Source organism: Triturus cristatus, chromosome 8 (assembly GCF_964204655.1).
Source record: "Triturus cristatus chromosome 8, aTriCri1.1, whole genome shotgun sequence".
Classification (NCBI taxonomy): domain Eukaryota; kingdom Metazoa; phylum Chordata; class Amphibia; order Caudata; family Salamandridae; genus Triturus; species Triturus cristatus.
Genome location: NC_140591.1, coordinates 107,688,305 through 107,700,847, shown reverse-complemented (window position 1 = coordinate 107,700,847; position 12,543 = coordinate 107,688,305). Strand labels below are relative to the sequence as shown.

The 12,543-nt window shown below is 46.0% G+C and overlaps 1 protein-coding gene across 2 annotated transcripts in view; it reads right to left on the bottom strand.

The window, feature by feature from the left end:
* Positions 1-12,543, bottom strand: part of RCSD1 (RCSD domain containing 1) — a 231,137-nt gene that overhangs the window by 59,958 nt on the left and 158,636 nt on the right. The window contains exon 2 of one of the 2 annotated variants that reach the window (XM_085621127.1): positions 6,978-7,076. In XM_085621127.1, the coding sequence (XP_085477253.1) occupies positions 6,978-7,076 (99 nt within the window). Of the gene's footprint in view, positions 1-6,977; positions 7,077-12,543 lie in introns of those variants that run through there. The other variant, XM_085621128.1, reaches the window with a different exon arrangement.

Sequence of the window (12,543 nt, the reverse complement as noted above, 5' to 3'; positions counted from 1 at the left end):
GGGGGAAGGCTAAATAGCCTCCCCCTCACACCAGGGCCAGGAAGTGACACGTATTGCACGTCAATTCCGGCCAGCCCGAGGAGGGGGGCTCCGGTCTGCGTCCCCACCCCCCCCCAGTGGGAGGGGGTGGGGAGGGGTGACCGGTGCCCCGGGGGCACTAAGGCGCCGACCGCCGAATGGCCCCCTGTGGGGGCCGCGGTCAGCGGCATAGTACCCCCAGGGGCACCCCGCTGTCCCCCCTCCCCCATAATAGGTTACCCAAATGACACACACAAGACAGTTGGTGTTGGGTAACAATGCTGCAGATTTATTACATAATTCCAGGATATGTAATGGGTGGGTTATCTTACGGGTGATCCAAGAGCAGGCAACCCACTGGGTCGCCTGCCCGCCTGATGAGCCGGGCTGCGCAGGAGCGATGCCCGCCGTTGCTGCCCTCCAGGTGATTCTTTCTACGATCACGTGCCATTGGTAATTCTACTCACGCCCCCCCTCTCGGGGAGGAGCGTCGCATAGCAAGCCCCCGGTTGTTCAGGCCCACAACCGCCCGCAGGACTAGCGGGGCGCCGACACAGCTTCCGGGACCTCCCTTGAGGCTCCTCGGTTTTGGCTCAGGCACCACCTATGGTGCCGCGCAGAGGTACCCTTTGTACCGGCCTGCTTCCAGATTGCCCTGTAACTCCGCCACAGCCCTGGAGGCGGCTAACCGTCGCAGCCAGGGCCCCCCACCAACCCGCTATAGTCTTACCTGCAACCTCTCCTATCTAGGGCTTCCTGCAACTAGCTGGAAGGCAACCATCCTAGCAGAAAGAAGAGTTTGAAATTCTGCCACCTCATGACAGTGTGACAGCGCTATCGGGACTCAAACCCTGTGAGATCCCTTATGTCCACAGGCCCAAGACTTACCAGTGGGCTATAGCTCCTGGTGTTGTAGATGGCCCCATCTATGTCCCCAAGGCCCAAGACGCTATCCTAACCGGATAGGGTCTGCTGAAATAGAGGACCCGTTGGGCCTGGGGAGATGTGCCAAGAACTATTTGCCCCCCATGCGGGCAGGTTACCCTCTTCACAATTCTGGGCCTACCCTCTTTGGCTATGAAGCCGAGAAGGGTTTTACTTAACCTTTGGCCAGTCCCCTCTGATTGCTCAACCTGGAGCACAGGAGTGCTCCCGGCTGCCAGCGCGTGACCCTGGGCAAGGGGCGACTCTTGCCCTTGCCCACCATCCCTTATTCCTTATGGGAATTATGCCCCTACAGATCCCACAGTGATGAAACCCCCTAGGTATACCAGCTTCGGGAATCTGTCTGGCTTAAGCATTGCGCGCTGTCAGTAAAGTTCAAGCATTGACGATTGACTAAGTCCTACTTCGCCCCTCCCATCATGCTCCTCAGTAGGAGGGTGGCGGAGGGTGCCCCCCCCCCCCACAAACCCAGAGCATCCCCAGCAGTGCCAAATTCCTGCTCCGTTGAAGTAGAGATTTAGTGCACCCTGGGCGTGACAAATGTACTATTGACATAATGTCCCCTTGTGTTTGCCCCGCTGACACCATATGTTTGCTGGCAGCGCCCCCTGAGCGCGGTAAAAGTGTCCGTAAACCAGGATCCCAGTCTCCTGCAGCTGCAGTACGCGACCAGTGAATCCGGTGGGGGATACCCCCAACCGCAATGGTCCTCTAGACATTAAGAAAAAGCCCTATTTTACCTGGGCCTATCTCCAAATGATGGTGGTTTCACCCAGCTGTAAGGCCAGAGGCCCGCCTATGGAGCCTATTTACTTGTTTTGCTACTCGGCCCCCTTATGGGTGGGCCTCAGAGTTAGGGCAACGCGCGTGCTCCCAGGGCACGGTGCTCCCAGAAAGCAGATGTCTGATACCCACACGCTGATACTTTATCTGTTGCTAAATGCCCTACGGCTGGAAGCTTCCCAGGAACCGTAGACTTCGTGGTCCCACCTAAAATGAACCCATCGCCTGGGGGGAACCCAGTGGTGGCAGGACCTGCATGGTACTCCATCCCAGCGTAGCTATCGCTTATTTGTGATGCCGGAGCAGGAGATGCCCCCTTAGTCTCAAGTTCTACCCCTAAAGGATAACCTTGGGAGCCGCGGTCAGCGGCAATTCTGATGCTGCAGAAAGACCCCTACCCGGGCCATGATCTGAGTGAAGACCTCCGGGGCAGCACTAATGCAAAGTGGCAGCGCCCTGTACTGCTCGTTTTGCTTTTTCAGCATACGCCGGAAATGCTGCCAGGAGGATATCGCCCAAAATCGGCACGTTAAACCTCTGCAGGAAAAGGGACTTATTTAAGCTGCAGAGACCCAAAATGCTTCAGACCATTCCCATTTGCCCTTACAACGTGCAGCAGAAGTGGTAATCCTGGATTCTTCCTGGAGGCGGGGCTGGCTCGGCTACTTGGAAGATGAAGTCTCTGGAACTCATGCATTCTTGAGGTGCTGAATGGGGCGCAGGCAGGACAGGGCACAAGTCCTATAAAAAAAAAAAAAGTGTGGGACTCTCCAAGTTGGGTAGTAACTCAGGAAGTGATATCACAGGAAGTGGCATCACGTCGTGTGACAGGTTCCTTTACACAAGGATTGACAATCTAACTCTGCTGCCAGCCTACCTCATCAGGCGTAATAGTCTATGTGCAGCACATTTCCATGTAGATGTCATTGCTTTAGCTGCCTGGTGGTTAACACATTTGATGGAAAGATCTTTTTTTGTCTAGTCCTAATTTTGACTTAAAAAGTAGCATACCGGGTTTATGTGCCTCCTGCAAAGCACATCATGTAACATGCAGATGGCATATTTTATTTTATGTAGATAGGTAAGTAGGTTACTGCTTTGAACACAGTGATCCTTTTGTTACACGCAGTTGCATTTTAATCCTTATAGTATAGTTCAGTGAGCTCTGAAGGATATGCGACTCCTGCACCCAGTAACCCTCACTGTCTTATGTAACCCATCCTGTACAATGACTTACAAACTTGTGTGATTATTTGACAATATAATAATATTTTTGCACTGGTACAGAGTAACTCATCTGACATTCTTACAGCGTATGAATATCATATTTTGTATGGGGGTCCGAACAAAGTCAAACTCGCCCTTCTCTTATATGCCTTTGAAGTGTTAACAAGCTGCTGGTTTTGATTCCCTTCCTCTGCGTTTACATCTAGGTGTGAGGTTATAGGCAGCCCTGAGCCTGGATACTCGGACAAAGAAGGCCCAATGAGCCCTTAAGTTCGGCCTTTGTTATGACCCAGCTGGAGTTTCAAACAACAAAACCCCCTTCCCAGTCTGCACGGTGCTGCTCAGAGGAGAAGCAGATAACAAGCTGGCGCTGCTGAAAGAATCCTGGTGTCTCAACCTTACACCGGGACGAGGTCAGCATGTTTAAGAGTGGGGCTCAACTTCTTGGCAGGGGGGATGGCGTCCACCCTGTGAAAAGAGTGGGTGGACGCCGTCCACCTGCGTGTACCCCCGACTCGAGCCTTGGGCACAGGAGGTTGAACGCGCTGCAGTGGGATCAGGAGACCATGGCCATCAATGGTTATCTGAGTCCACTGATGGAAGTGGAGCGAAAGCCTCCCAACAGGACTAGACTCTGGCTTCTCAGATAGTCAACAGGAGAGCTACAGGGCCCTAGGGTAACCACTGAGACCCTTTAGCTTCTTTTGAGTTGGGGGTGGGGGGGCACCCTTGAACTTTCCACTAAAGCATCTTTTTTTTTTTTTTTACTTCTGGTGGGGCCTGAGGAGGAGCAGGCTGCTGTCAGTGCTTTGAAGTGAAGAGACATTTTAGCCTTCAAAGCCTGGAATGCCTCTGCCAGCCCACAGAGAGCAGGTGGTCTTGATGGAGCCACCTTGAAGGCACTGATTGATTTTGCTATGACCATGTCAGTCCTATACTGCTGGGGGACCTTGTCCATGGAGGACCAAACAAGATCATCCGAAGGAAAGGAGATTACTGACTTTTGTAGGGTCATTAGCATATGGTCCGAAGACTCTAGCTACTATTGCCGAGGCGTGGATGGACCAGAGGTGATGGTCCTGGCCGCAACATCAATGAGGTACCAGAACAGCAGCAATTTCTGTTCTGCAGCTTCTTTGGCCAGGATTTTGCTGTGAGGAAAACACAATTGATGGGTGCCATACCAGAATTAATGTCAGCCATTGGAAATTACATAGCACTGCATTCCAGTCCATCATTTTTTGCCCACTATGCTACTCTAAACGGAGACCAGCTGTATGCAAGTCCGGCTTGGTGCTGCTCCAAAAGGAATAGTCTAGCCCAACCTGCCTGGTAAGAGCCCCTCCAGATGAGAACACAAGCAATCCCAGAACCATGTCGGTCTATGAAAGGCTTTTTGCTGTTGCACTAAAATTGATTTGCATATGTTGGTCCCTGTCCGTAGTACCAGAGTGAAAAAACAAAAGTGCTGACATACAGCCCAGTCTTATCACCAGTAGCGAAGATTAATTCACGCACTCCACAAATTATTATTTCATTCTCATTGCTCAGGCTAAGTATGAACGTGTACTCCTAGATCAAGTCTAGAAGCAACAAGGTGTATATGGTGAACTTAAGCCCCTGATGCAGCCCTTTGTTGCCCATGAGGGCTTTGCACCGGCCTGTGCGACACACGTAGCCTCTTTGTCCATAGGGGAGGACTTTTTAATTATCGCCACAAAAGTAATTTTAGAAAGCACCACTAGCACTTCCTGCTTCTGAATGCACGCACAGCCAAGCATTCCAGAGTATCGTGCTTCCATGCAAGTTGAACGTGAACAGCAATGCTTAATTTGAGGCAGTGGTTTCCGGTGCTCGGCAATGGCACTTAATTGTCAACACCGGCACTTATGACAGCTGCCACATGGTGGTACTGTTTGTGTTCCTTAGAGATGAGCAGAACAACAGTTATTTATTAATTCAATATACAACAACAACAAAAAAAACAACTAATACCTGCGGCCCAAGCCATTCTTATAGTTTTAGTGGCCTCAAGTAGTCTGGATTGTCAGAGTTACACACAGGTACTGTCATTGGTAGCGCTGACACAGGCAGTGGGTGGAGCAAGCTTTAGTGGCCTCCTGACGATGACCATGGCAAATTCAGTAATGGTGAAGAGGTAAGTGCAGGCAATAGATCATGATAAGACGGATCTAAGGGGTTCCTGGATATAATGCAGCCCATTCACAAACTCCATTCTGTAGTACATTAGTACTACTAAAATAGTGCTACATACGTGCTACAAAATGCTATTCACAAATTTATGTGGTGTCTTACTTCCGCTTCTCCTATCTTTTTCTTAGCAGAGATCTATGCCCCGATTGTGGCGTCTCCTCACACATAAGATTACATTTTAGCAAAAATGTTGGAGGGACACAAATGAGTGTCTGAAAAATGGGGAATACTTACAACTAAAGGGGAACGGATTAGGGAGGGGATGGATTTAACGAGGGTCATGTACCCATCCACAAAAGAGGAAGCCCATTGGTTTTCACAAATTAAACTTCTAAAGTTACTACATCTATAAGAGATCCAAAACAGTAGTAAATTACTCCAGCTCAGAAGCTGGAGCAAGTCCAGCACCACACATGGCAACCACTGGTACTGCAACACCCTCCCACATAAATGTTAAAAAATATCTAAAAATAAAACATGCATTTAATTATGAACTATTTTAATATGTTTTTAAAAAATAATATAGCATTCGTTTTGGTTAAGATAATTACATTACTTTTAATAATTCTATCCATCACTTTTAATGATTAATAAAGCATAATATACGTTTTTTTTCTACTTTAGGTGGTAAAATATTTTTTTATTTAAATGTCAGCATAATCATTTTTATTTATTTCAACATATTTAAAATAATTAAAGATGTTATTCCCAATTAAGATAATAATGGTAAAAAATGTATTGCATTAATTTCCATTAATTTTTAATATAAAACTGTTTTTACAAAACAATTTCGGAGTTAAATAAACTTTTTTAATTTTCCCTATGCTTTACTCTAAGGAGGTTCCATCAGAGCAAATCTAAAACTTGTGAGTAAAGGAAGTTACATGTAGTGTAGTGCAATGCAGGTAACCAACGCCAGAGTAATAGCAATTGCCATGGCATACACATGTACAAGTCAAAGTTGTTTTCCCCAGCTTTTCTGATAAAAGCAGATTTCTAAAGGGAGTGACAGGAGAGGTAATTCTAAATGAAAGGTAAGAATGGGAGGAATTAGCCTGCTGGGCTATTTCAAACCTCTTCCTAAAGCACACAGACGTCTAGTGGACATGGCATTCCTCCTAGCTAAGAGACGCGTTGCACTCTGTTGGCTTCGCGGCCCGACACCTACAATAGCACAGTGGTCCAGAAACATGATGTACTGCTGCACTCAAACGGAAAACTATAACGAGCTACTACCACCCCGCAACAGACCAAAAAACTTTTGGGCCCTATATATGACAAGACGTACAATCCCGACGACTACCGAACCGGATGACGCTCCACCTCCTGCGATGGCTTGTCCCGCTGGCCACGATTCTGCCTCGTAGCGTGACCCCCTCTTTGATGCTGACCACTTAGCCTCCCATGTTACTGCCCACCAAGGTAAAGGTACAGACGATAAAGAGCTGTTGGTCATTCTGGGGGCAGGACCGCCCAAATGTTTGCAGTACTGTCCTTTTATTTTAGACTGGTGCTACGATGTATGTTCATTTGACTGTCACATGCAGATAATATCACTTGGAATATGTCGTTGTCTTTATTTTATTGTTTTCTTGTTTTTTCCTTGTACAAAATCTCAATAAACATATTAAAACAAAAAAAGAATGTCAGGAATTGCTGATAGAAGTGTCTGGTTGGAAACAGCATATTGGCTAAGACTGTTGATCTTATTGTTTAACACTCGCTTACCTTCGCCATCATCTGTTGTAAAAGGGTTTGCACCCCTTTTGCATGGGGAAACATATCATTACCTCTTTGTGGACAGCTGTGGCCGATTGGTCATTGAATTTTCCTGCCAACTTAGCAACTGTTGATTGCTTTACTGCTGTGTGCGCGTCCACCGACCTCCCCTGAAAAACAAAATGTAGGGTTTTTTTTAGCAACAAAAGTCGAGAAGTTTATATTTAAGCGTAGTACCTGTCGATCGGACATGATAGAGTACAAGCCATCAAGTGTAGCTAAAGAACTTTCAAAAGGGATCTCAAAAAATCTTCTGAAAAAGAAGACATATCTCAACCAACTGTATTGCTTTTCATTCAGAAGCAGCTGCTGTAAAAAACAAAAGTGGGGGTGCAGTGCATGGGGGTAGCACGGGGGAGAAAAATAACTAAAAAAATAAAAAGCAGTTACCCGCTGGCAACTGCCTCGGTCCTCTTCCGCTCCTCCTGGCAGCCTCCCAGACTCCCTACACCAATCCAGACACTGCTCTCGTGCTAGTAATACCCAGCATGAGAGCAGCGCCAGGATTGGTCTGAGCGGCCTGGTTTGCCGCTCAGTCAGGCCCTGGGAGCCTGTCTCCACCTGGCTTTGCAAAACAGCTCCTGTGGAGAGATCTAAGTGTGCATTCCGCTTTGGCCGTCGGAAGACAGCTGGTCAAACCAACATGTGTATTTGCAGCAGTGCCACCACTCCTCGTCTCTGCTGCGGTCAACGAGGATGGCCCGGCCCCGCCCTGGACTTGGCTCAGCAGGGAAAAATAAAGTGATAATAACCTGTTTTATTAAAATTTTATTTTTACTCTTTTCACTGCTGAGAGCAGTGGGGTGACCTCCGCTGATTACATTTGATAATTAGACTTTTGTTCAGTGTGAACATCAATAAATGCTTATTTACCAAAGAGCAAATTAGAGAAGTTTTCCCATTACATTGAAATCTGAGAATCACTTTTATTTTGAATCACCATCACTTTTATGCATACGATGTTACAAGGAAAAAAAATATTTTCAATAATCAATTCATGAGAGTGCCATTGCTTTTTAAAGATTCAAATCCTTTTTAAAGGCTCAATACATTTTTGTCTGAGCTTACTACTTTTTTTTCGTGCTCTTTGCTTTGCACCCTGCTTCTGATACCTGGAATGTGTCTTATTTATGTATGCAACTCTTTGCCAGACATGAACATTCATTAAGACTGATTCCATGTGATAGGGGTTTGCAAACTTTTTTGAACCCCTTTCATAAAGATGATTCTTATACTTGGCTATATTGAGATCTATGACAGAGTGACATTAAACAACAGAAAGAACTCAGAATCTGCTGTTTCACAATAATTATTTTAGATTGAGGATGGGCTAACTGGGTCAGATGGGTTAAAAAAATTATAACCAAAAAACATAAGACTTCCATTTGTTAAAAAAAATGGGAATTGCTTATCTAAATACCTAAACAGTTTTATGTTAATGATTCTTCTACTACTGCTGAAGTATTCCTATGTGTTATTTACTGTGATTCGGAAGTCCATAGATGACCAATAATAAAGCATCTATAATTATTTTAGGTGTTATTAAAAGAAAATAGTATGAAGTACAATGGCATAAAAACACATAGGGGCCTATTGTGGTGTCGGGCGGACTTGTGTCTGCCCGACACCGTCTCAGAAATGGGACGGACCGAACTACAATCGGAGGTCCCGACGACTTCATTATGATGCGACCGAACACTGTGCGGTCGCATTCTAACATTTCACTATGGGAGCATGTTTCACAGCCGTAAACTAGCTGTAGTACATGTTCCCAAAAGGAAATGGAAGGTGGTGTTGATCCCTCCTCCCCTGTGGCAGGAACCTGATGCCTGCCACGGGGTGCAGGGATTAACAGGGGGGCACCACAGGTACCCCTCGGTCTCCAACCGGACGCCGCAAAGGAACGGGGGCCCTGCTAGGGGCCCCCAAACAAGCTTTCCAACAGGGTTTCCATGTCCAAAAGGCCGGCAAAGAAACCCTGCCGGAAACTGTGCATTGTAATCCGTACGGCGTAAACCGCCGTCCATTTGGATTAAGGGCTGGTTCCCACTGTCCGACAGGCTCTATGAGCCCGTCGGAAGCCAGCCGGAATGACCAGCCAGTTTCAATTCCGACTGGCTGAATCAAAATCAACCAGTCGGAATTGACACAGACAATGTCGGTCGTAAGGTCGGAGGCCTTACGACCGACATCATGATAGGCCCCACAGTGGTAGGAAGCTATTTAGTTAATTTTACACTCTCTCCCTGTTGATGTCACTTTGTGCAGTGTAAATCGGTTCAAAGGTCATACTATGTTACCATCTGTGTTATAAACAGCATCAAAGGGAATATGCCTTGTTTTCTCGCATGCTTTTTTGACGCATGCCATTACAACATGGTCATTACAATGAGAGCGTTGTAACAACGTATGCCATTACTCCGCAAGTCGGAACAACGACTTGCTCTAGGGGGGGTGCTCGATGTTGGAATAGTATAATTTACTATTCCAACTCCAGTCTGTGCAACAGTAGGGAAGGTGTGGGCTTTTAAATCCAACATCTTCTGACCCCTAGAGCAAGTCGTTGTTCCGACTTGCGGAGTAATGGCATGCGTTGTAACAACGCGGTCGTTGTAACAAACACGTTGTATTAGCATGCAGGGTTCCGGTTTCGGGGTAAACGATGTTTACCCATCAAAGGTCCATATAAAATACTTCCTGATGTTACTGGTGCTAAGGGCCCCTGAGGTCACTTCTTGTGATGTCCTCTGGTGCCACAAGTAAGGGACGTCACTTCTGCTACGTTAAGTGATTATGGCGAAAACTATGTCAAAGGGCGGATGACTGTTCTTGCACATTTGGATGATGCAATGGGATTTTCAAGTTTCAGAAAGGCAGCTGTGGCAGTGGATCTGCGTGGAGAGTGGTGGATTTTGATTGTCTATTGTAATTATTTAAATTCCGGTGACTCGAGTTCTGTCAGCTCGAGGCTTCTTTTGCCCATTGCGGGCACTTGGAAGTTGGAAAGGAAGGAAGGGAGTGTGCTCCTCATTTTAGGTCGCTCACCAATAGTTTATTGTGTTCATGCATTTTATAAAAGGGGTGACGGCTGGGCTTTGGGCAAGGTGGGTGGACGCGGGTGGGAAAAGAGGTTTTTGGCATAAATGTATATTAGAACACCGGAATGTTGGGAGCTCCATTGAAGACAATGAAGTGGCTCATGGCTACTTCTGGCTTCTGCAAGCCTTCTGCTCCAACATTCCAATGTTTATTTTTCTGTTTCTCACATTTTAATTTAGAACATTTAACCCTTCATGGGAGGAATGTACCAGTAGCCTTTTAGTCCTTCTGCCTGGGTCTATACTTAAGGCCTATAACTTGTGTCTTGGACCTTTAACAACCGGTATAACCCTCGCCAGCAGGCTATAAGACTATAGTATGGATTTATTTTAAATAAGTCCCTTACAAAAGTAATAGGTTTAATGGCGGCATTGTCTGGCAAGGATGCTGTGCAACTCTTCCAGATTCAACAATCCTGAGAATTTCACACATTATCAAATGACACTATGCAGAATCTCATGGCGTGGGTATAGCTTAGTGCGCCGCTGGCATGAGGCTGAGTAGACAGATAAAGGTGCCTTTGCTGAAAAGCAGCACATACATCATCACTGTGTTCATGTCATCCTTCTAGGGTCGCTTCACAGCTATGTAGGCCTTCGGCTTTCCTCCAGTCCTCCTTATTGCACCACTCATTACATTTATTTTTTAGTTAACTTTCTTGCCTGTACATTATGTTCACCAGCTCTTTAAAGAGTTGTGCCCACTCCCCAGCATCCATTACACTGTGCATTTCAAATGGCGTATTGGACGGGTGGCCACACCAGGGGTTTACGTGTCCCGGCGGTATGACAGTAAAGACAGAGGCAAAGGCTATGCAACCAGACAATTGAACTGAGGGGAGGCAGAATATTGATTATAAGGCAACAGATGGGAGACATTGGCAGCTCTCGCTGGACTCATTCCCACGAATTTACAAATGCATCTAGGCAGTTTTAGTGGAAGGAAATGTTCAAAGTTTCTTTTGCTAGAAAAGTTTTGCCAGAAGCTTTTTGATTGAAAATGTTTTTTGTTTTTACAATAAGTGTGACTGATATTTTTTGTTTGGAATAACATTTAGGAAATGTTAAAAAGATATGGAGATCATGGCATAGCATCTATGGGCTGGAAGAGGCAGGCGAGGAGGGTACCAAAAAAAGTCACCCTGGATTCCTAAAGGGAGGTTTTTAGTGAGTTTCTAAAAGGGAAGGGAAACTAAAGGCCAATGGTCTTTGTTAAATGCATGCTGCTTTGCGCCTGTAGTGATTGGAGATGGAATGGAATGGAAATTGCCTCATACAGTTGATGTAATGTAGGTTTGCTTACATTTGTCTAAAAAAATGAAATAAAAAATTATTAGTTTATCTTGCCCCTATAAAATGTGGGGAAATATGCTTGTGACAGATCCTACTGAGAAAAACAATAGCGATGGGTAGATTGCTTGAATTAATCTCAGTCCCTGGTAAGTATTGAAGGCCACATTCCAGTCCATCCTTCCTTTGCCCAGCATGCCAGCTCAAACAGGAAGTAGCCGTATGCAAATAAGCCTTGTTCACGCTCTGATAGGAACAGTTCAGCCCAAGCTACCAGGCTGTGCCCCCACTGAACAGCAACACAAGCCACCTCAGAGCAGCTTTGATCTGCTTGGGTCTCGTCAGTAGAGTAGATCTTGATTCACATGGTACAGTGAGCATGAGACACACATCTGGGCATGCCCGTCATACCTAGGGCATCGCACTGAGGAAAATAAAAGCATGATGCTGGGCAACAGAATGATTGTCTGGAATGTGCCCAGAGTAATTACTAGTGGCTGAGATTAATTCAAGCATTCAACCCAGCATTTCACCAATTCACTTTTTGCTTCGGTAAATCCCTACCATTCGTAAAGCACACACAGAAGCCGTATTCTTCTCTAACCTCTCTCCCAAGGCCTGGAATAGTCTTTCACTGACACTACACAGTCAACACATTTTGCAAACTCCTGAAGACGAGGCTGGTTATAACTTTTACCGCCCTTGAATCTCCCTCTTCTGTCAGTGTCAGTTCTTAGTAGGATACCACCACATACAGGCACTCTGCTGTAGCCTACCCTATCCTATTCTAACTGATGTAGCGTTTAAAAGTTTGAGAATTGTAGGGGTGCGTTATATTCACTGTTAGTCGGCACCCGTATATAACCAAATGTGTACTCAGGGATTTCGTGTGCAATGTATTACAACTGTATAACCTATATCGATTTTAGTAGAAGTGCTAGCTATGTACAAGCACATGGTAAACGTATTAGAGAAATGTATAGTGTTTAGCTACGGGAAATGCAATGTGGTGTTAGAAATGTGTACCCCAGACTTCGTGTCTGTAGGTTGTTTAGGTTGACCACACATGAAAGAAAGACGTAAATGTCAATACTGTGATTGAAACCTGCTTGTGTAACCGAAGTAGTGGCCAGAATTCGCATATATCGTTGAGGCGAAAGGCCTGGTATTTTCTTATGTTAGCCAAGGG